Genomic DNA, 25201 nt, shown 5'->3' with positions numbered 1-25201 from the left:
TATTCCAGACACTTGGCACCTGGAGCGAACACTAAATGAATATAAGCAAGCCTAGCAATTCAGTCATTTCCAACATATATTTCACTTTCTCAAAAATTATTATACCTTACAAGCTCAAACTCCCTTTTCTCTTTGTACTATCAATTTTCACAGTTTAGTATTCTTTACTTTTTTCTTTATTTTTCTTTTCACGTTTAAAAGCTCTTGGTACTAGTTGCTTCTTCACTTCTTTTGATCTTCCTTATTTCAAGAAGTCTCCTTTGTATTTGCAAAGTTATTAAATAAAATGTATGTTCTCTGTTAATCTGCCTTTGGTTTATTCAATCAGACACAAAGAACTTAAAAAGAATAAAGACAAGATTTATTTGTTTTGCTTTGTTTGTATTCCTTTATACTTGGCACATAAGAGAAAACAAAACAGTTTTCTGCAGTGGAGTGTCATTGGGTATACCAACCACACCCCAGGACAGGCCTCACGCCCAGGAAGAGTTAGCCGACATAACACAAAACAAATTCTGTGGTTTGGGGTGTGTGTGTGTGTGTGTGTGTGTGTGTACCATTGTTTTACATTTTTTTTGTTTTTTCGGGTTTTTTTTGTTTGTTTTGACTTTTTTAAGTTTGCAATTATATTTATGTACAGAAAACTTAGCAGTATACGTTTAACCCAGTTTAGTAGCAAGGTCTAAGGCCTTGCCTTTTCCAGTTTGGCAATTTAAGTTACAGATTGGGGACCCAGGACGCTGCCACCCCAGTGGCTGCAGATCTCATCAGAGTTAACCTGTGTGAAGGCGGCAGTGGAATATGTCCACCTGTAGAACTGACACACCAGCCTGGCCTTTTTCTTGATGATGCAGTAGGGGACCCCCATCTTCCAAGACAGAGCAGGCAGAAAGACCACTAGCTCAATGGGGTCTACATTGTGGGCAATCACCACCAGCTGAGCCTTCTTGTTTTCCACCAAGGTGGTGACTGTATTGACCTCTGCTCGAAGGACAGGTGGTCTCTTACTTGGGACATCCCCTTTGGCAGCAGCTTTCTTCTCAGTCAGGGCCAGCAGCCTTGCTTCCTCTTTGTCTCTGGCCTTTACTGGTGGGCAAGCTCAAGCAGCTGTGTGGTTGTTTGCCGACCCAGGGCCTGGGGGAGCTGGCTAAAGAAAACCTTGAGCCACTTACAGAAGGAAGGCCCTTCGCCGCTGCAGCCTAATGTAGCTGGGCCATTTGACGAAGTCTGTGAGATCTTTTTTGAGCTGGAGGTCCTGCCCAGTGCCGAAGTTCGAAGGCCTTTTCTCAAACAAAGGATTCATCACCTTTTTGGCCTCCTGTTTCTTCACAACGGTGGGGGTTGGGGCCACCTTCTTCCCCTGTGGCCTTCCTTTCCTTGAGCATCTTGCTCGGCTGGAAGAGAGAGAAAGAAAAGGGAATTGTGGGTAATAAGTAAGCAGCCACGGAGATCTTGACTTTTTTTTAAAAGCTCATAGAAAGAACATAAGGCCCGGTAGGAAAGGAGGCGGGGAGAATCAAGGAGGAATGGAAGAGGAGAAAATATGATCAAAATACATTATATGAATAAATTCAATAAGAAAACAATAAATTTGGGGTTGTCTATTATTATTAATACTTTTCTTTCCTGCTCACTTGTTCTTTTATAACTAAGGCAGTAGTAGCAGATTTGAAAAGTAATATAAATCCCAAGCCCATTTAATGACTTGTATTTCCTTCGGCACTAGAATTCCTCCAAAACGAAAGCTGAATCTAAATATGTGAACCACGGAGAAATTGTTTTGGTGGAAACAAAACACTTCAGGAATTCATGCTGCAGCATCACTAAGGCAGAGAAGCCTAAGAGATGATTCTCGGGAACCAAACTTGGTGCTGCTGAGAGACCAGCTGCACAAGCAAATCAGAAGGGCAGGCCTCTTTGTGGGCTGTGCTCTCTGCCTTCACTTCTCCAGAAGGGAGCATGAGAAGACGCCCTGTTCAACATAGATTTTAAACTGCCTTCCTTTAATCCAATGCCATGGTTTTCTGACAACCAAAATGAAACTTATCTAGAAAATTTTGCTTCATTGAATTAGATCATTAAAAAAAATTTTATATAAGTAGTCAACATTTAAATGAAATAGTAGCAAACCATATGGTTAATACAAAATCCAGATATTTTTTCAGTGTCAGGAGACTATATTTTAGTCTAATCAAACGAGTTGATTGTGCCTCTATTCCCCCCAAAAAAGGAAGAGTGGTTATCAAAAATCAAAACAATGATGGTCTTTCTTTGGCTATTAGTGTGTTCATTGCATCTATAAGATACCAGCAATTATCAATAGGCATTGTTGCAGCATAGAGTATAAGTGTACAGCAGATGTTATGCAAAAGCAAAGTGAGCTAAAACTTCAGCCTCATAATACCACTATAAATATGTGTCGGTAGAGTCTCTCTGCCTCTCTATACTCCACAGAAATCTGCAGACATTTACCCTTACAAAGGAAAAGGCCAGACAGCTGTATGTGTCTCATCACCAAGAACAAGGGAAAGTAGAAAACTGTCGTCGTCAGTCTTACCTGAGATAAAGAAACAGAAACTCAGAGCTAGAGCACGAAGAAAATACAATTACGGCTAAGGAATGACCAGGGGAGTCTCAGGTATAGGAAAGAGAAGAATTTTGAGAAAAGTCTGAGGAATAAGATGAAAAAAAAAACATGAATGATTCTGTCATTGAGAGCTGTTCTGTTTTAGAATGCTTGATGAATTTAAACCAAAAAAGAGATTGGGAATGGAGACAAGAACTTCATAAAACCTACTCCTTTGATTAAAAAACAAACGTAACAAAGCTATAAAATATGGGAAAATATCCCAGAGCAGAGAAATTGATGAATCTGAAGACTTAAAAAGAAGCTTCAAAAGGCACAAACTCTAATTATAAAGATAATTACAAAGCAGCCAACGCCTTGGAAGTTGCATCTAATTAGTGCTTTGCCTACTTAATTAATGTTATGGTTGACAAAACAGATATTTTTATTTAGTTGCATATGGCTTATTTGCTTTTAATTCTTAGCATGCAATCACTGCATTTCCAAAAGTCATAGTAAGTAAAGTAAAACAAATATTACCAAAAGTCGAATTTGCTGATTTTCTACACTTTTAATTAAAATTGAGATTTTCATTATAATTTAAATATTAAGATAAATGCAACAATTCTTTCAATGAGACTTGATTGAAACATTATTAACAAGGGTAATTCTCTCAAGTATCTAAAAATAGAGCATGTATATATGATGATGAAACCATTTAAGTATTTTCAACAAAACTAGGATAAAATTATCATTGTCATTTTTTTTTTTTTTGCCAAGTGGGGAGATAAGCATTAGAAAAAGCTTCAGTGATTTGCCTGCCAATCCAATTAGGAAGTCAAGGTCCAGTCTTCTCCCCTTAGGCGAGGGGGAGGTAACAATTGAAACCAGCATAGAACATTTGGGACTGAATGGTTTGTTTTAGACAGCATGTAGCTGATGGAAATCTTTCTGCTGGTACAACCAACCAAAAAAAATTGGAGCTAGAATCTGGCTGGCTTAGGCAGGGGAATGGGGAGAAGAGGAATTAAGACTATATCCTGATATCTTCAAAGATATCAATTTAGACTCCAACATAGTGCTCTTAAATTTGAATTTCCATGCAACAAAGGTTTTATTTAGCTACATGATAAGAGGTCTGAATACAACAATCAGGTTGCATTTTGTATTTTAAGTCACCCACTAGTGATCAGAAAAATAGAAGTTTACGTTCATACACATGTACATGCACACACACACACACACACATACATTCACACACACACACACGTATGAAGGCACATGCAGGCCAACTTTTCCTTCGGTGGGTGGGACTTAAGAATCAGAATAAGACCTTTGCACTGAGACCAATACTTTACCTAACCAAATTAAATTTCAAGGCTGAGGAAATGGGCCATGGGTAAAGTGTTTGTTACATAAACATGAGAACTTGAGTTTGGACCTGCTGCACCAACTTAAATGTCAGGTTTCATGGGGCACATGCTAAGCCCAGAACTAGAAGGTGAAGGCAAAAGAATCTTGGGAGCCGAGCTAAAAAAGAGTGTTCAGGGTTCAGTGGGGGAGAGGGGATCCCGACTTAAACAATGAGGAACATGACTGGATGTCAACCTGTGGCCTCCACACATGCCTCCCTGGGTGGCCACACCTGTGAGCCCATATGCCCATATTCAGACACACACATAGACACAGAGAAAGAGAAGGTAAACAGAGGCAGAGGGACAGAGGACACAGAGAGTAGATAAATTTTATTTATTTACGGGTCTTTTCACCCCTGACTCTAGTTATTACAACCAAGTGATTGATGGAAAGTATGGAAGGTCAAACTTGCTACACAATTTCTCTGATAAATTTAAAGAATAATTAAAATACCTTTCTGGATGTGGGGACACATACCTTTAATCCCAGGACCTGGAAGTCAGGGTAAGGTTGAGTTCTTAGTTCAAGGCCAGCCTAGTCTAGAGAGAAAGATCCAGGGCAGTCAGGGCTACACAGAGAAGCTCTGTCTCCAAACAAAAAGTAAACAAAAAAAATCCAATGCCATATACATTTTTGCAATATAAAATACAATGAGGAAAGATGGCAAATGGTATTAGCTTGAAGTTAGCCTCAGTTCCAAAATCTGAGTTGAATAATCATGTGGTGGTTTAAATAAAATGGCCCCCAAAGAGAGTGGCACTATTAGGAGGTGTGGCCTTGTTGGAGTAGGTGTGACCTTAATGGAGGAGGTGTATCATTGTTGGGGTAGGCTTTGAGGTCTCCTATGTTCCTGACATGACCCAATGAGACAGTTCATTTCCTGTTGCCCATAGGACTCTCAGCTCCTTCTCCAGCACTGTATCTGCCTGCATGTCACCATGTCCCACCATGATGATAATGTACTAAATCCCTGAAACTGGAAGATACTCCAATCAAATATTTTCCTTTATAGAGTTTCCATGGTCATGGTGTCTCTTCACAGCAATAGAAATTGTCTGTATTCTGTCAATCACGTTTTAAATAAACGCTGATTGGCCAGGCAGGAAGTATAGGTGGGAAAACCAGACAGGAAGTAGAAATGATACAATGAGAACAAGAAAATTCTGGGAAGGAGGAAGTTGATTCCTCCCACTCCTACCCAGACTCCGAAGCAGCAGGATGTGATCTGCCCCACTGAAAAAGGTTTGAGCCACATGGCTAACATAGTTCAAAATAATGGGTTAATATAAGCTACAAGAGCTAATAAGTAGCCTGACCTAATGGGCCAATCAGCTTTATAACTTATAGAGATCTCTTTGTGATTTTCTTTGGGGCTTGCCAGCTGTGGGGTACCGGGCAGGATAGAAACCCCAATAAGCAGGCCCTGATCATGTTACAGAAATGGAGTAAACTTAGAAAGTAAAACTACAAAATGTACAATTTGAGAAGAAAAGTAATACTAGGAAGTGGAATGGAACTAAGTCCTGTTTTCAAGGAATTAAACAGATTAAGAAATGAATTAAAGGAAGTTGTGAACTCAGGGAAAGATACCATCCAGCCCAGTTTCCAGCTTGTGAAAAGGAATTGAAGAAAAGCTTACAGCTCGTGTGGTGGTGCATGCCTTTATTCCAAGCACTCCAGAGGCAGAGACTAATAGATCTCTGAGTTTGAGGGCAGCCTGGTCTACAGAGCAAGTACCAGACAGCAAAGCTTAGGCAGTAAAGGTAATCATTGAAAACAGAAAGCTGATGAAGACATAAATGAACAGGGGGTCATGTTCTAGCCCCAGAAAGCAACAAAATTTGGCAGCTTTGACCACATGGTTCTGGCTTTAGAGTTCAGGACAGAAGGCACTATGGAATTTGCCTCCAAGTGATGCATTTTTCTAAGTTTTTCTAATATCAATAAAAACTCAAGAGTCAAATATTGGGATAAAAAGCTGATAGATCCAAAGAGTGATAGGAAAGAAGGAACAATCAGCTGACCGTAATTCTCCATGCTTCCCTGATTGAAAAGGACCACAAATCTCTCTAAGCCTCCCTGTATCTTCCTGAGTCCTCCTATCTGGTCCTCCAAAATCTCTATGGCTAGTTCAGGTTGGCCAATCGCTGATTTTGCCCTCTAATTCAATGTAAATTTTACTGCCAGTCTCAGAGTGTCAGTGAGAACAAATAACCTAAAACATCTGAGTCTAAGGAAAGCCACTGAGGCCAGGCAGTTCAGGAAACAGTCAGTTTAGCAAAACAAAGTGACAATGCACTCCAGAGACCTAAGAAGACTGACTCATGGTCTCTGGTCTACTGACTCATGGTCTCTGGTCTACTGACTCATGGTCTCTGGTCTACTGACTCATGGTCTCTGGTCTACTGACTCATGCATGGCCTGGTGTCCTATTCGGTTCTGAGCACCTAAGAAGTTTATTACAGTTCCTTCCCTTTTGTGATGTCATTGTTAATGTCCCCACCTTTTGTGTTCAATTGTATTGCACTTGATTTAGGACCAAGATGGCTGTGTAGATTTTCTTTCCATGCTATCAGCATATTCACGGATGTGCATGAATGGCTGCTGGGAGTGTGTCCTAGAACCTTGATCATTGATGCAGTGCGAACAATCTAAGGATGCTAACCACAAAGAGCATTAACTACCTAGAGACACAGCCACTATAAAGCAACGGCTGTTTCCATAGTTCATGTACAACTGCCCAGCTCATCTACCATATTGTACTTGTCTGTAGAAGGGATGTGTGTGTGTGTGTGTGTGTGTGTGTGGTGTGTGTGGTGTGTGTGTGATACTGTCATGATATGCCTGCCTAACTGCCTGCTCTCAATTTCTTTCCTCAAAAAATTAAGATTCAAATCTTTCAAGGTAAGAACAATGAGTTTGTTCTACAACAAATTCCTCCTGAAGGATTCCTTATGACCTTCTGATCTTCACGGTTATCAGGAAGGAATGAAGATGCCCCACCCTCTTGGATTACTAAAAAAAGGGGGCCCAGATCTTTTAGGTAAGGACTGAAATTCAGGGAAATCTTGTCTTGATGCATCCAAAGTCCAGAATTTGGCTATCTATAAGTAAGATTCTAAAATTTGGAAGTATTGGTTTAAAAAAAAATCTCTTTTTATGCTTAAGGACCTAACCAAAATACCAATCCCATTTGCAGATATTCCACAAGGAAGGCAGAACAGTGCAGTCAATAACCCGAGCACCTGGGAGCATACTGACCACAGTGTAGTTTCTCCTTCACTAGTGTTGAGGCTTAGGCAGACCTTTCTATTTAAGAAGCATCACATAGTCTCAGATAAGAAACTTCTTAGTGGAGCTATATATAGGCATGGCTGTTGAGAATACCAGTAAATTTCTGAAGTACTGAAAAATCCCAGAGAGTCTGAGGAATAAATGAAGATGTATTAAGTATCCAAAACATAATCATCAATGCATAAAAATGTAAAATTTTTTAGAAATGAATTATAGGTGTGAGAATTTATGAATATGAATAAAATTATAAGATATGGGGAGAATGTGGAGTAAAACTGTCAGTTTCATTATAGAATGTTCCAGTTCTCAGCCTACTCTCACATCCCCAGAGAAAGACAGTTCCTGAGGGGGCAGACATTTTGAAAGCAATTTTAGCTGCATTGCTTTTATTATGGAGTCACTGTAAACTGTGGTCATTTGTACATGTCAGTATTTGAGTCCTTATAAGCCTTCTAAGTTTGAATGACTTAATTTTATAGAGTAGGGTAGTTACATAAGGAAAATTATAAGAATATCTGAATCATTCTGGAAGCTTGAGGAATGGATGAATGGTTAAGAGCTGCCCTGTCAAAAGATTAGAGTTCAGATCCCAGGACCTACATCCAATGACTCACAAGAAATCCTTGAAATATTCTAGAACCTTCTAAATAGAAAAAAAAGTAGGTTTTGGTGGCAATTCTCCTGGCCAGAGCTATATAGTCAGTACTAGCTGGGGAATACAAAGTTGACCCTCTATAGGGACAAGGCCCCTCCAATCCCTGACTGGATGGTTTCAGTTTGCAAAGGATATGAAAATCCTAAATATTACAAACTCAATTTTTACATAATATTGAAGGAGACAATGAAAATAATAGACACATATACTCTTTTGGGTTATTTATTTAAGAATATGTCCAACACTTTTACTGGCCTATAGAACCTGCAGTTTCATTTATTAAAGGACTGAGGAAGTGGTTGGTTTCAAATGGACCTCTGGTAGCCAGATGCGACGCACACAGAACAATGTGCATTGTGAGTTAGTAGTACCCCACTGTCAGCTCCTGACACAGACAGATCAGGAGCAGAATGGGAAACACAAGGGTCCCAACAAGCAGACAGAGGCCATGACCAGAGAGGCCCACTCATGTTGTAGTTGGGAATTCCTCTGTTAATGGGGTCCACGAACCTGTATTTTTAAGGTACTTTAAATTCCCTGTGGGTCCACAGTTCCTGGAGGACTGTGGTGGGTCTTCTATGGGTCTGTTGGGGTGGGAAGTAAGGCATGGCTTATGAATGAACAATTCAGCGAGAGAGCCTAAGCATCTCAATTGCTAAGAGCACAGAAAGTGAGACAGTGATAGAACCTTCCCAGTTGGCCCAAGGGACCCAGTTTTTTAGGTCTTGATAACATTTTAACTACCTGGCTGGTAAAAGAGAGGTTTCTCCTGCCTAAAGAGGCAAACCGTGTATTATATCATAGACTTATGTGGCCTCTTAAAATTTCACCAGAAAGAACTGCTGGGTTAGAGTAACAGCTTTAGAACCAAACAGAGTGTGGGTGAAGCATTGTCTCCCATACAAAAACACAAGAGAGTTAGGTTTTGATGGAACACAAGCCTGTATTCTGAGAAGAACCACATCCAGGGCTGTGACATCATAGGGTAGAGTCTACTCAGGATGTATTTCCAAGTATGACTGGAAAACTGGGTGTTTCCTGGGGATTAGGATGTCCATGGAGAATGTAGCCTCCTTTGCCACCTGGTAGGAAATCTGGGATGTGGAGGATGACACCTTTGTAGAAATTAGAGAAGCACGAAGTTGGGAATTATTTCCTCATGAGCACATTAGCCAGCTAGACTGTCTTCTCTGTCAGGGTTGGAAATATTTCTATACACAGTAAGGTGTCAAATCATCACAAGCATTGACCTCGTCACTTCGGCAAGAATGTGACTAATGAAATGCTCTTCCCAGCTTTCTCAGAGATGTGAGTGCCATCCATTGGCGACGCTGAGCCAGGAAACGGCACTTTGATCCTTGAAACATGTAATTGTATTGCTGCTATGCCTGACAGATTGTCCATGGATTTACTTTTGTTTGTGGAGAGGTAGATGAGGAGAGGTCTTCGTGGTCTTTTTGGTTGGTTTTTATTTCTGGTTTTATTTTGAGACTGGGCCTTCTATAACCCAGTCTAGCTTTGTATTCACTATATAGCAGAGGCTGGTCTTACAATCCTGATCCTTCTGCCTTTGATAACTAAATGCTGAGATTATGAACGTGTGCTACCACACCCGGCTGTCTGTGGCTCTTTCAAGTTTCTTCCCTCTGTGCCCTTTATTATTTATACAAAATAAATATCATCCATTTCTATTTCAAGTTTTGTGTCACTTTCAACATCTGGGTGTGGTTAAAGGGAAGATGCAAGAACAAGAAAAGATAAAGATGCCTGATGAAGTTAGCAATGGCTGCTGGTTTGCTATGGCCAATACTTTTTAATTATTCATTTTAATTTTTGAGATTATAATGTAATTACATCATTTCCCTCTCACCTTTATTCACTCCAAATAAGGCACATGATCAAGGAAACTTATAAAAGAAAGCATTTGCTTGGGATGCTCAATTTCATCCAGTTTCAGATGGTCAATTGAGGATCATCATGGAAGAAACTATGGTTACAGGCAGGTATGGTGCTGGAGCAGTGGCTGTGAACTCACCTATGATCGGAAAGTTATAGGCATAGACAGAAAGGCACTAGGTTTGATGTAGGCCTTTGGGACCACAAAGCCCATCCCCAGTGGCACACCTTCTTCCAACAAGTTCAGACTTATTCCAACATGGCCACACCTCCTACCCATTCCTAAACAGTTCTACTAAGAGGGAAATAAACATTCAAATAGATGAACCCCCTTACTTCCCACATATTCCTCACTACTTTTTCAGACTCATGACCACTTTTTTCTTTGTTATTGTACACACATACTTATGGGGGAATTTGAGTGGAGAGATTGCTAGGCATGAAAACATAGCATCTAAAGAAATATTTTTCAAAAATAAGTACTAGCCAAGACCGTTATGTTTGTTTGCTGTATACAATACCATCTTATATAACCGTGGCTGACATTGTACTCATTAAGTTTTCCTGGCCAACATCAAATCCTGGCCATTTTCTTGTTATGGCTTCCTGACTGTTGGTTTTACAGGGATACGCCACCACACCAGGTTGACAGTCTTGCTCTGAATCGTGAAGTCATATTCTTTAACAACTTAATAAATTTTCACAATAATTTAGAAAAGAAGCAGCCCATTTTATTGTGCTTTAAGGGGTTTCCAAGGCCAGAATGCACTTCAACTTGACAGTGTTACCAACTGAGAGCTGCTCACCCGGGTTCACATGGGTCTTGATGGACTAGCAATGCCATTGCCTGAAGTATCCTCTACCAGGCCTGCAACCAGATCCACATGGAGGTCATACAGTAGCCCCATTACCTGCTTTATGCAGTTCAGGAAGGCCCCCATCACACAATGAAATAAAGAAAACAACCTGTCTCCTATCACAGAACAAGGGTCACTTGACCCTGATTACCTTTGAGTCCTCAGGCTCACTTGATTGTCAGGGTGAAAAGCAGCAAATGTATCTGTCCCAGTCACCATGGATCTACCTCATTATACCCTTCAGGCTTACCAAGGAGAAAGCATAGTCTGAAGTTACTGATGATGCAAAAGAAACCTTCATAGTTCTCAGCAATGGCTTTGACAATGTCTTACTCAGCCAGACCAACTGGACCCGTCGGGACCACAGCTTCATGCAGCTGATCTGGGAAGCTTGTTCTAGCTATGATTACTTCAGTGCACTAGAGTCTTTTTGTGCTGTCTCTCCTTCTGGGGACTCCATGGTCTGTACCTCCCTTCTTCCTTTTCATGAAAATTATTTCAACAATAGTCACTCATCCTGATCCATTAGTTGAGTGGCAGTTTTCACTCTTAGGCGGCTATCACCTAGCTTCCTAATACTAAAGATCTGTGTGGAATTATATCATGTAGTTTTCTCTGGACATAAAAAGTAAAAATGTAGTGGTTCTGTGGGATAATGCTCTTGTACACTATAAAGATTTGACACTCATATCGGTTTAATAAAACACCAATTGGCTAGTAACTAGTCAGGAAGTAAATGTGTGGCAACCAAATAGAATACTGGGAAGAGGAAAGGCAGAGTCAGTCACCAGCCAGACATAGAGTAAGCAAGATGAGAATGCCTCACTGATAAAAGGTACCAAGCCATGAGGCTAAACATAGACAAGAATTATGGGTTAATTTAAGTTGTAAGAGCTAATTAGTAATAAGCCTGAGCTAATAGGTCAAACGGTTTATAATTAATATAAGCCTCTGTGTATTTTTTTGGAACTGAACAGCTGCAGGACCAGGCAGGACAAAAAATCCCATCTACATAGTAGTCCAAATATTGAACAGACTGTAGAAAATTCTTAACTGTCATTTCCCTATTGAGTTTTGCCACCCAGTTCCTATGTTGTGATCCTAACACTGAGGATGATGTTAATAAATAGGCCTTTGGAGAGATGATTATATCATGAGGGTAAAACCCTAGCAAATGGCTGTAGTGTTATGAAGGAGATTCAGAGAGCAGCCTTAATCTTTCTGCTACATAATGATATAATCAGTGCTTTTGAGCACAAAGAGTGATCAGAGATTAAATCTGCTGTCTCCTGTCCCCCTGACCTTGGACTTTCAAACTTCCAGAAACATAAAAGTTTCTGTTTTCAAAAAGGCACCTAGTATTATTGTATTTTTATAGTAGTTCAACCTTGCCCCCCCAAAAAAAACCTATAAAGTATTATTTTAGTTTAGTTTGACAGCAACAAAAGCCTTTGAAAAAATTGCATTCTCCAATGACTAATGCATTCCTTGTATAAGTACACCCTCAGTAACATAAATGTGTAGTGAATCAGTATCTTAAAATTTTCTGCATTTCTATGAATAGTATAGCAGTATTCACAAGAGTCACAATTGAAAACAAGCTTAATGACCCATGGCAAAAGAACAGGAAAAGAATAGAGATGTCTTACCATTTCCAGCACCATGGAGAAACCTGACAATTATGCTAAGTCCCACAAATCCAGGCACATAAAGACAAATATTTCATAATCTTACATAAGATACCCAAGTGGTTAAATTCATATTGCCCAGTACTACCCAATGGTGGTTGCTGAGATCTGGGGCTGAGCTGCAGGATTATGATGAAAAGTTATTGCTTACAGGGTACAAAGTTTCAATCATGGCAGATGAGTTTCAGTACAGTAAAGTGACTATGGCTAACTTTGTACTGTGTCATATACTTGAAATTTGCTAAACGCTAGCAAATTTAAGTATTATGAACAGAAAAATAAAAATAGTGGAATCCATGTGAGATGATGGGCATGTTAATTAGCTTTATGGCAATTATTTCACAATGACACATATTTAGAAATATTAAATTGTGCACATTAAGTATATGGTTTTTGTCAGTTGCTAGCTATGAGATGGGAGAGGAACAAAGTGGTAAGAAAGTAGTTAAGAAAAGAGAAAAAATTGGTCTCAAGGTCATTAAGTTGATATCTCTCTATATGGTTACATGTTGCTAAAGAATATTCTACTGTATGTTTATATCTCAGCTTAGTTGTACATGCACCAATTAAAGCATATTTGGCATATTAGTTTGGAGTGTGCGTGTTCGTGTGTGTGTGTGTGTGTTTGTGTGTGTGTGTGTGTCCTGCTATTAGGAACATTCAAAATTATTTGCAGGAGAATATATTTTATTGTTTTTTGAATAAGCACCTGGATGTGTGTTTGTAACAAAGGGTCAGACAGTTCTCCACAGTAGTGGTGATATTGAGCTCCTACAAACAAATCTATATAAGGAAGTTGTTCTACACTCTAACTACCAGTGGATAATGTGTCCATACGCTGAGGATGTAGTGCTATCTCGCTGTATTTTCATTCCTATTTAACTGCAACAACAAATGGGGAATGACAGAGATCATAACAGGACTTAATCTCAAGTGTTATAGGTAAGTTGCTTAAGCTCCCAATTTCTGAAGTTCTTCTTTTTCTAATTGTTGCAAATCACAGTACCAGCATCACAGGATAAACTGGAGAACTGGTGCATAAAGTATAGGGAATTTTCAGAACAGTGTCTGAGGCATAGGAAGTGTATAATGAAGGTTTCCATTTTTGTTGCTGTTTATTTTAACTAAAATATGTTTAGCTATGGCAAAAGCGAATATCATCAACATATTTTAGATGCAAACTTCAGTTGTATTACAAGGTCAATCTTCTGAAGTTATTCCTGGAAATATTTTATAGTATGGGGAAGCCATCAAAACAAGGAATAGTGTGGGTTCATGTTAACATCTCTCACCTTCCTGTATCCCAGAGACTAAATAAAATGCCAGGAAGCAAAGAGATGGCTTAAACTGATTTCTGTATGGCTAATGAAGAAATTAATTTAAGAGTCCACAGCTCTTGCCCAATCATGATGCAGGGAGGGGAGGAGCCTCAACTTGATGTGCCAGGTTTTGTTTACTAGTTTGGAAGGCTTTATCCTTTCTGAGGAGTAGATGAGGAGTGGGGAAGAAGGTGGGGGGAGCAGGAGGAAGGGAGGGGATACTGTGGTTGGTAGGTAAAATGAACAAAAAATTTGAAAAATAATCTACAGATCTTGACAATGTTGGGGTTGGAGTTATAGGTAAAAGAGAATGAATGGAGAGAAGAAAACTTCAAAGTAGATTTTTGGGAGAAGACGTATCAGCAGACATACTAGGGCAGGTAGACAAACCAGGTGAAATCTGGAGAGGGCTGAAGAGGCTTCATGGAAGCCCTGGGATTTATGACTGACTTAGCAGAGTAGACAGTAGAAAGGATGTGGAGGTTTAAAACCAGAAAGATCTAGATCATATATGAATATCAGGTGATGCAGAAAATTGAGTCGGGTCTGAGAAACGAAGAAACTGACAGCTTCTGCTGACTAAAGGTAGAATCTTTTAAAAACACACCACTGTTTTCAACTGAATTGTAAGCTCAAGGACATCCCCGATATTGAAAGCAAACATTTCTACAGAAAAAAAAATTAACATCTCCATGCTATATGGAGGAAGAATACATCCACCAGAGACAGATTACAGATCCCAGTAAATAATATCACACTCTTACCTTTTCCATAACCCAAATAAAGCATTCAAGGAAACAGACCTTACAACTGGAATGAACCATGTAGAAGAAAGAGTATCCAGGGTTCAAATAAAGGATTAGACCACACAAGAAATAATATGAAAAGGTTTTTAAAACACAGGAAAAGATCATATAGGAAGTGGGGGACACTGTCAAGGGACAAAAACCTCATTTATTTATTTATATAATTTAGATCTCCTGAGTAAATTGGAAGTGTGGGGTCATGTGAGAGGGTAGATGGGGAGAGAGGAGGAAGGAAAGGAGCAGAGAAAATGCATAACTCAATAAGAACAATTAAAAAAAGAAAGGCTATTTAAAAAGGGCAAGACGTATTATAGACATAGATGTGAGAGAAGAATCTCACGTTGTTGGGGAACCTTGTTAGCCCATCATCTTTAAAAGGTGGGTCTTACCCAGAATTAATCCACACAACTTCAAACACCTGACTTTTGACACTTATGTTGGAAAGGTTGTGGGGAAATGGGAACGCATTGCTGGTGGGAGTGCAAGACAGTACAGCCCCTTTGGATTTCAATGTGGCAATTTCTCAGAAAATTAGGAAACAACCTTCCTCAAGACACAGTAATACCACTTTTGGGTATATATCCAAAGAATGCTCAATCATGCCACAAGGACATGTGCTCAACTATGTTCATAGCAACATTGTTTGTCATAGCCAGAACCTGGAAACAACCTAAATGCTCCTTGACCGAAGAAAGGATAAAGAAAATGTAGTACATTTACAATGGAGTGCTACACAGCAGGAAAAAAAATATCTTGAATTTTGCAGGAAAATGGATGGAGCTAAAAATCATTATTTTGAGTGAGGTAACTCAGAGACAGAAAGACAATTATCACATGTACTCACTCATCGGTGGTTTTTAAACATAAACAAAGAAAACCAGCCTACAAACCACAATCCCAGAGAACTTAGACAACAAAGAGGACCCTAAGAGAGACACACATGGATCTAGTCTACATGGGAAGTAGAAAAAGACAAGATCTCCTGAGTAAATTGGGAGGATGGGGACCTTGGAGGAGGGATCAAGGGGGAGGGGAGAGGCAGGGAGAGAATCAGAGAAAAATGTAGAGCTCAATATAAATCAATTACAAAAAAGAAGATAATGGCAAAAAAACAAAAAGAGATGTGGGTCTCAGTTAAGACATGGCTTTACTGGGACCCAGGGTAAAACCATGTGCACCTCCAGGTACTCGATCTCTGAGCCTTTTCCTGTGGGGCATTGTTGTGCTTGGATTTCTCTTTTCCTGTTTTGTGAGTTTTCCCCTTATAATAAATAAAATATAATTGTTTTATCCTTAGCTAGCCTGGTTATTTCAACACCACGTTAATGGTATATACCATATCTTCAACAAAAATAATAGAAGAAGAAAACTTCACCAAAGTAAAACAAAGCCATGCAGATAAAAGAAGCTCATAGAGCACCAAATGAACAAAATCAGAAAAGAAACTCCTCCTGGCATATTGCAATTAAATCATTAAGTATGAAGGACAAAGAAAGTATACTGAAAGCAGAAAGAGAAAAACGTAAGTCACATATAAGGGAAAACCGAAACCCTAGACAAATGACTACAGGCAGCTAAGGAATGCTGCGAGTGGGAGAATTGTCTTCCCTGGAGATGAGCCTCCTAATTGGTTATCCAATACCAGCTTCTCAGGACTCTGTGTGTGTGTGTGTGTGTGTGTGTGTGTGTGTGTGTGTGTGTGTGTGTGTGTAAATAAATAACAATAAAAGATAAATCAGCTGGTATTTATATATTTATCTGTTTACATATATATGTAACAATAACAGTTAAATAAAAAGAGGCCTTCAACTGAAGAGGAGGCAAAAAGAGCATGGATAGGCTTGGAGGAAGAAAAATGAAGGAAGAAAACTATGCAATTGTATTTTAATTTAATTAAACAATAACAATTAAAATAAATAAATAAAAACTTTTTCCTCATCTCTCTCAGAAATCTCCGATGCCCTCAAAATTTTATCTGCAAGCCAGAGCACTCTAAACATACCATAGCATTTAAAACACACTATGTTGTCATTTTCTTTTTTTATTGAAAATAGATCTTTTTTTCATACAATACAACCTGACCAGTTTCCTCTCCCTCCACTCCTCCCAGAAATCTCCTCCCCTCTCCCCCAGATCCATTTTCTCTCTGTTTCTTTCACCTTCAAACAAGCAAGAAACATTTGGCAATAATGAATACCAAACTTGAGGGAAATAATAGTCAATAAATGTGCTATGAATAAATAAATGATCATGTGAATGATTGGATGAATTTGTGTTTGGGAAACACAAATTAAATGACAATTAGGAATGAAAATATAGCTAGATTACTGTATAAAAGTGGTTTCTGAAGACATAAGTACAAAAATAAGGAAGAATGTCATTTGTTAAGTTTGTTTTACTTTAAAATAAAGATATACAAATTTTATTTTCAAAGTTATAAAATTCCTACCTCTGTAATTGAATTGACTAGCACACTCCAAACATACCTTTTTACATAAAGAATTTTTATCTTAACACTCACTTGATCATTTTTGAAACTGTGACAAACTACTAACAAAGGCACTCATTTATAGTAATTTGATTTTATTCAATTCTCCTCCTGAGATAAAAACCATTATTCAAGTATGGCTTCCTTGGTTGTTACCAGTCTTTATTAGAAGAATAGACATTTTTCATTTACATATCAAAATAGAATCTCAGCTATTAAAATAGAATCCCATTTTTCATTTCTGAGTTAGCACAAGACTATAACAAATATTTCAAATGCTGGGAGCAGATATAACTAAGGGACACCCACTGATACCTGCCCTAGGAAATTCGGAGGCCCCTAGAGCAGATGACAGAGTATGTGAAGGACAGTGATGAAAAAGAGAAGGTTTTTTCCAGGTAGGAGAAAGAACGCTCTATCAGGATCTACGTGAGTCTTTATACAAATATTGTTGCGAGTGCACACATTAACATTTTCCACCTTTTCAATATCAGGTCTCTCCTTACAGTTCATGTTGGTATAACAGGTGCATTTAAAATGCTCAGAAAAGTACTTCAGGTCGCCAACTCTAGGGTTGCCAACTACTTCAAACTTCTCATTTTTCGAAATAATTTCTAAGTTCTTCGGATTCAACTGAATATAGTGATTTGAATCCTTGTCTTTCCTTGTACAGATGCCTCGATGGTTGCAAAGTGTTTGACTGCACATTTTGGCTGCTAGGGTGACGTTGATTATGTATGGATACAGGATAGAGTTCGCGTATTTGTGTAGGGCTGGACAACCTGTCTGTAAAATAATAAGGACATCAGTGAGTGCATAAAGGCTCACATTCCTGTGTGAACAGATATCTTATAGTAACTCTTAAAATCAAATGAAACATCTGACTGAACAAGTGACACAAATTCCCATTTTCACTCAGACAAGGAAGGTTATTCCAACTATATTTTAACATTTGCAAGTTCTGTAGGTCATTTAGTGCTCCAGAAGAATTGGTTAGTTGAGGCTTAACCTACCCCAGACTTCATCTTTCCCAATAATTCATGAATTAATCAAGAGTATGGAATTTTACAACTGTTAGACTCGGACTTTGAGGTTTGCTTGCCCGACAGTAGTAACACCTTCATTAATAACCATGTCTGCCAACCTAGCATGCCTCAAGTTTTGCAGATCTTAGGTTGCTCTCTGGATCACATAGGGAAAATTGGCTAATTTGGTCACGCTTCAGTTTTATCACTTGTAGAGTAGGAATGATTTTTCTGGCTGCCTCATAGGGTTATTGTGAAGACAACGGATAAGATGTATGTATATGAGATTTTACATTTCTTCAGTTAACCCTCAATAGATCACAAATAATTTTACCAATCAGTTAAACATAATTAAACAGATTCAAAACTGATGTCTCAAAATGATAAAATATGTTCAACTCTGTACCTTGTAGCTAAATGTTACACAGTCAAAGGTGTGCATGACAGTTCTTTAACAAATTGTGTACGTAAGAGAGATGAAGGGCAGAGTGGTCCATCTTAACATCACTGTTCTTAAACTTGGTCGGAGGTCATTAAAAAACATTATTAATTATGATCTGTAGTGATCAACAGTTCTACTGAATGAGGCAACTGTGGTAGCACATTGACAGGAAAAGCAAAGGCTCTTTGCAGCTGACTTGGATCTATTGGCTATTTTCTTTGTATTGAGACTTTATTTTGGGTTCAGTAATGACCTGGAAAAGATATCTGCCCTTCTGTCCCCAGAGCCTGTGACTGTGTGAGCTTACAATGGAGGAGACTGTGGATAAGGTTAGAAGCCAAAAAGGGAAGTAGCTGAAATCGAGCTTGGAGAGCCAGCTACCAAGAAACATTCCACCATGGTTCTGCTTCAGTTACAACTTCCAAGTTCCTACCTTGAGTTTCTTCCCTGTAGTCCCTCAACAGTGGACTGTGGTCAGGATGTATAAACCAAGCAAATCCTTTAGCCTGTAAGTTCTGGTTAGAATGTTTTCTCACAATAAAAACCAAACTAAGAAAACTAGCATAGTAGGTTCATATGAAGCTCTTCTAATATTCCATTTGTGTGGAATGCTGTATATTTGCATTTTACATGTGACTGACTTCTTATCATTCTGGTTTTACATAATTAGAAAGTAACTATCCAAGATACTTTCTTTGTAGACTCAAATCTCTGTGTTAACTGCTTATAAAGCACCAATATTTTAATTTTTGTGTAGTTTTTCCTAAACACTATTATATTCTAAGAGTTTAAGGTCTATGCTAATATTCTTAAATATTATATTCTCAGTGTTAATGATACATTTAAAAGTTATACCAAGTTCAAGGAGTATTGGAGCTATTTCCAGAGATAAGGATGAGACAAAAGGCAGACTGTAGGAATGAAGATTATTTGAAAGTCATCTTTCATCTTCTCTATGGAAATATTGAAACTGGCAACCTAAAGGTGCTATATAATTAAACCCACACTGGCCAACTTCAAGTTCCCAACCAATAACACTGAATGCAGAGTTGGGAACTGAGAAAGCTACTCTTTCATAGTATGGAAGTATGATGTGAAAAGCATCCATTCTAGAGTGTTCCACCAATGCAGATACAACACGTATACACAATCTCAGGTACTGGGATGGACATGAAACAAAATAATTGGTGTATTGTAAGCATTAGTTATTTTTGTACTTAGTGAAGTTTATTTACTTTTTGATTTTTAATAATGACCATGTTTAATAACTGCCTCACAAGAATCGCAAATATTAAAAAGAAAATACGCGTCTCATAAGGTAGGACTGGTTTTATCACACCACAGGATCCGATAAAGCAGGGTGGAAGGAGATGGCTTACTTGATACTTTTAGTGAGTCAATTTTAACAACTAGAAAAAGGGTATGGACTGGCTGCTAAAGAGGCTAAGAAGACCCTTCATGTGAAAGTATAAGTACCTGGGATTTATTCTCATAACCAACTTCCAAAAGCCAAGTAGAATATCATGTGATTATATGCTCATCACTAGAATGGCAAAGACAAATAAATATTTTGGGCTTTTTGGCCAGCCAATAGAGTCAAATTGCTAAACTCTGGGTTAAGTGACCGACTCTCTCTTAAAAGATAAGGTGGACAGCAATCAACACTGCTTCTGTGTCCACACACACACACACACACACACACACACACACACACAATCAACCTCTGCTTAGCAATGTTAAATTCACATTTATTGACACATACACATATACACACAAGTATATATGCACAGAAACTCTTTCTTTTATTCAAGAAAATTGCAAAAATGATGACAATTCTTGATATGGGGAATTAAATTCTAGAGACCTGTTGTCTGACATTAAAGCATCATGTCAGAAAACTGAAATTGTATAGTCCTGGTTTTGCTACTTACAACACGGAGCTTAGAGAATGCCAGTTAATCTCTTTGAACATCTGATTCCTCAAGACAGGTACAACATTTTCTACTTCATAATAATAAAAAAAAATGTAGTATATATTAATTTGACGAATAGCAAGCATTTACTTATGGCCAAGCATAATGCTAAATTTCTTACGACAAAGTCCTCAAAAATCATTAAGGATAGAATTATTTTCTATTTCATATACCAATACCTTACCTGTGCACGTTGTGCTATAGATATAGAATCCCATATTACAACTCCACTGGTCCCCAGAGCAACAGCTTCACCAATAGTGTTCACAAGGTCATTCTGATAAAGGTGATACAAAGAGTTAGCAGGGAGTAACCAGTGGAGGCATTTACACAGGACATATTTACCAAGCAGAGCATGCTGACCTAGCAATAATGCTTTAAAAACTAATACACTCTTTAAATCCTTTACTCTGGCATTTCTTTACTATATATATTTAATGCTTTCTGCTAGAAAAAGACCCAGATTCCAAGAAGAGGAGGAGAAAGAGGAGGAGAATGGTTAAAATATTTTCTACATTTTGCAGTACTTTCATGGCTGCTAACAGACCATATGACTATATTAAACACTAAAAATGTACTAATTTTGCCTTCTTCAGAGAACATAGAACTACTGATGCCTGTATTCCTAAATGATACATAGAGCTGAATTACACTTTTGAATAATATTGCATTCCTGTTGACACTATTTCTGCACAATAGCACATAGCTATAATTCTTTGATTTACTCACAAGAGAAAAGAACTCCCATATCCGATCAGAGAAAACAACACGTGTGTACAGAAAAACAGGAAGTGGATTATTTTCCTCACGCACTTTAGACATCCTGATGCCTTCCACTACACGGTAGCGGCTGTAGAGTTTTGCATTTGGCGATGATTTCAATTCTCTCTTCAGATAGGTTGCTGGGTAAAGAGCTGTGCTTTCTTTCCATATCCAGCCAAGATTATTATTTCTCTCTATTTCTATATTAGGACATTTTCCTTTGTATCCTGGATCTAGGTAATTTTGATAATTATAGCAATCAGGAAAAAGAAAAAAACCCCAGAAGTATTGGGGTCGAAGTTTTTTCCCCAATTTTAATGTCTCTTCCATATACTTTTTTCCTGCCAATTCAAATTGTTCTTTGGCTTTTATGGTGGCCTGTGCAATGTTCATACCTGGATTTTGGGTCTGTATCAACTGAATAGACTTATTCTTATAAATGTCCTTTGGTGTCCAGTTTCGTTCCCAGGTGGGCCTCCATTCTTCCCAGTCAATGACAGCTAGGCCCAGTTGGTCTACTGGAATGTAATGCTCGATGTCAGTCTTAGCTTTGTCCAAATGCTCCTGAAAATTCCCCGCCTGAGGTACTCCTCCAAACACTTCCCTTTGTTTCTCGTCTATATGCGGATACTTTCCAAGTCGGTCAATATAGAATATTGTGATAGCCTGCCCTGTGGCAGTTTTCCGGGGACTTCCAGTTAAAGAGAAGAAACTCATATCCAATGAGTGATTAACACTTCCGATACAAGCTTCAGCTGGAACATTCCAAGCCCAAAGGAAAGTCTCATTGGGCATAAGTGGTGCAGCCCTATAATCCACCGCCAAGGAACATGGACTCAAAAAGAAGATTATTACCACTACCTGGAATGTACCCTCAGACTCAGCAAAACTCTCCCTAAAGAGGTGCTTAAATCTCAACCCTCCCATCATCGAGACTAATTACTGTGCAAACACTGATTTCTTCTTACACAATTAGGTTTGTACAGTATTTGGTGCAAAAGGTAAGAAAGATAGAGATGAAGTCCACCATGACAGTGTGATGATTGCTCTATGTTGAAGATTATACGTCCCGAGTCACATTTCAGGAATATTTTTGTAGCACGTTCAATCATCCAGAACTGAAAAAAAAAGACAAATATGGACTTCATTGTAGTAAGAATAAGAGCTTTAGCAAGTCGTCAATGTTTTATGAGGAGAACTTAACTCAATTTCAAAAGGAAGAAGGTCTACTATTGTGTTTAAAGCAATATATTTTTTCTCTTCTGTATGATACAAAATGTGTAACAGTCAACATTCATCTTCAAAAATCATCCCTGATCCCACACAGAACTGAATGTAACACTTTCTCTTTTATTGTGTATATAAAATATTGTATATAGCAATGCTTTAGCAAAAGCAACTTGAATAAAGATAAATTCTTATGTGTTGGTCTTAAATGACCGCTCTGTAATGATCGACTAAATTTTGAAAACAACCTTTCACAGAATTAAATTTTTTTTTCAGGTATGAAAAATTATTTTTAACTTTGGAAATCATAAAACTCAATGCACTCACTTAGATTGAGGGAGTCTCTTGAAGTCAGTCATGAAAACGTAGACACACAACAAAAATGCAGCCAAGAAGTTGTACTTATGAGTATAACATAATGATCAAAGAAAAAGAGGCTATCAATTTGAGAATGAGGGGACACACGGAAACAGTTGTGGGAGAGTATTTGGTAGAGACAGAAAGTAAAAAAAAGTGAAGGGAAAAGTGATGTCATCATTTTAGTTAAAAATCTATAAAAAATGGAGATTGCGCATTACTAGCACAATAATCCCAAAGAAATACTTACCAGGAGTCTTGATCTAGATAATGCAGAGGTGTTTGGGGATAATATCAATAAGCAAAGTCTTCATCAAAGACTGAAATTAAAAAATAAAAGAAGAGGAGAAACTTCTTTAGCAGAAATTATCTCAATTTGTAGAAATTTAGGGGAAGCCCATACAGTTGACAGACACACACACACTTATCACTGGTTTAGGTCCTCATGCTTTCAGATATAATAATCTAGATATGTTAGTTGGACAATTAAAAAGTAATCAGTAGACTCTGGGTTATCAGATATTTGTGGACATTATCACCACAAAATAAGGGTGGAGCATCTGTATTTACAATAAATCACACACTAGTAGTACTCAAGAGATTGCTATGCTGCTGCTTTAACCTCAAAAGAGATCCTTGGTAGTTTGTTGACAGAAAACAGGAGAGTGAAGTGTCCCCGTCACAGATGGTTTAACCAGACTTTCCACGTTGAGAACGTCTTTAGACAAATCTAACTAGAAAGAATACTTCAAAGCTCAGCCTAAATATCACTTCTGCATCCCAGTCATTGCAGATAAGATGGAGCTCTAGATAAGACCCAAGAAAGTGCCAGTCTATTTATAGCTCTTTTTCAAATTGAAGATCTTTCCTGTCAGGGACATACCTGCCACAAATTCAACTGAATAGTCGTAATGGTCATTTCAATAATGATAATAAAAGTAATAACTGAAGTATACTAAGGTGGAGTAGATTGTGACGGAATGGGCTAGAGTAGAGGGCACCAAACTGTGAAGGCAAACGATAAGGCACTATTCTATGTATGCTTTTTATTAGTTATCCCATGGTGATAATACAAACTTCTGGTTTTTCCTCAACTCTAGCACTGTGACCTCTAGGAAAAATGTTATGGATTCTGAAGGGGCCACCAACTGAGTGTCTTCTCATGTAATGTAATTTGACACGAGTTAACAATAGGTAGAGCCCACAGACTGGCGTCTCAGTTACCAGTAGGGATCCTCTACTTCAGATGACAGTCACAACAGGCAATTTTGATCAGCCAGCTACACAGAAGGCTTAACAGCCCTCTCCTTGTGCTTCCCTCTTAAAGTGACTCAGAACTCAAGAAAACAGGTTTAAGGATCTGTCATAAGTGTCCCCAGTTAGTTCCTTGGGCAGCTGAGGATAGGGAACCTGAAATGACCCTATCCTATAGCAATACTGACGAATATCTTGCATATCACCATAGAACCTTCATCTGGTGATGGATGGAGATAGAGACAGAGACCCACACTGGAGCACTGGACTGAGCTCCCAAGGTCCAAATGAGGAGCAGAAGGAGGGAGAACATGAGCAAGGAAGTCGGGACCACGAGGGGTGCACCCACCCACTGTGACAGTGGGACTGATCTATTGGGAACTCACCAAGGCCAGCTGGACTGTGACTGAAAAAGCATGGGATAAAACCGTACTCTCTGAACATGGCGAACAATGAGGGCTGATGAGAAGCCAAGGACAATGGCACGGGGTTTTGATCCTACTTAATGTGCTGGCTTGGTGGGAGCCTAGCCAGTTTGGATGTTCACCTTCCTAGATATGGACGGAGGCGGGGAGGACCTTGGACTTTCCACAGGGCAGGGAACCCTGACTGCTCTTTGGACTGGAGAGGGAGGAGGAGAGGAGTAGGGGGAGGGGGAGAAGGGTGAGAGGAGGGGGAGGGAAATGGGAGGCTGGGAGGAGGTGGAAACTTGTTTTTTTCCTTTTCTCAATAAAAAAAAAGAATCTGTCATAACAGACGTTACAAAAGATGGATGAAGAGATACATAAGATCCGATTGAGAGGCAGGGAAAAGCTTCATGCTTTTTCCACCCAGGATTCTCTATTGACCTGAGTGCTGAAAGCTCCCAAACTCTGTTTTTTCAGGTTTTTATAGTGACTTTATTTTTGAATAGTTATGATGCAAGCATCAATAACTATGCCAAAATGAGATTATACAAGATAGAAATGATCAAATGCCTATAAACAGGGAGGAGGAAGGTAGGCAAGGATTGTCATTCTCCGTGGCCTCTTTGGGGAATCTTCTCCCAAATGTGGTGTGGAACAGGACATTTCCAAAAAGGGCTTAGCCTTGTAATCTCTAAATAGAGAAAGGGAAATCAGAGAATATTACCAGTTCAAAAGCAAAGCCCAGGGACAATTAGAAAGTCTATGACTT

General features: G+C 38.7%; 1 protein-coding gene and 1 pseudogene across 1 annotated transcript; both read right to left on the bottom strand.

Moving 5' to 3' along the window:
* Positions 1-712: 712 nt before the first annotated feature.
* LOC142838514 (large ribosomal subunit protein eL8 pseudogene) lies at positions 713-10903 on the bottom strand (annotated as a pseudogene).
* Positions 10904-17324: 6421 nt separating this feature from the next.
* LOC142838513 (hyaluronidase PH-20-like) lies at positions 17325-22114 on the bottom strand. Its single transcript, XM_075953977.1, has 3 exons — positions 21155-22114; positions 20610-20702; positions 17325-17771 (listed from the first exon to the last, which is right to left on the bottom strand). The coding sequence occupies exons 1-3, from the start codon at positions 22112-22114 to the stop codon at positions 17325-17327; spliced, it is 1500 nt and encodes a 499-aa protein (XP_075810092.1).
* Positions 22115-25201: the final 3087 nt, after the last annotated feature.

Source organism: Microtus pennsylvanicus, chromosome 19 (genome assembly GCF_037038515.1).
Source record: "Microtus pennsylvanicus isolate mMicPen1 chromosome 19, mMicPen1.hap1, whole genome shotgun sequence".
NCBI classification, from domain to species: domain Eukaryota; kingdom Metazoa; phylum Chordata; class Mammalia; order Rodentia; family Cricetidae; genus Microtus; species Microtus pennsylvanicus.
The sequence above is the reverse complement of the archived record's forward strand: the minus strand, read 5'-3'. Positions and strand labels throughout refer to the sequence as shown.

Bases quoted from the DNA above. Each gene is read 5' to 3' on its own strand.
- LOC142838513 (XM_075953977.1), bottom strand. From the start codon at position 22,114: ATGGGAGGGTTGAGATTTAAGCACCTCTTTAGGGAGAGTTTTGCTGAG. The intron at 20,703-21,154 runs GTGAGTAAATCA...CACCTTTATCAG, and splicing joins TATGGGAGTTCTTTTCTCTT to AATGACCTTGTGAACACTAT. The intron at 17,772-20,609 runs GTAAGGTATTGG...ATTATTTTACAG, and splicing joins CTATAGCACAACGTGCACAG to ACAGGTTGTCCAGCCCTACA.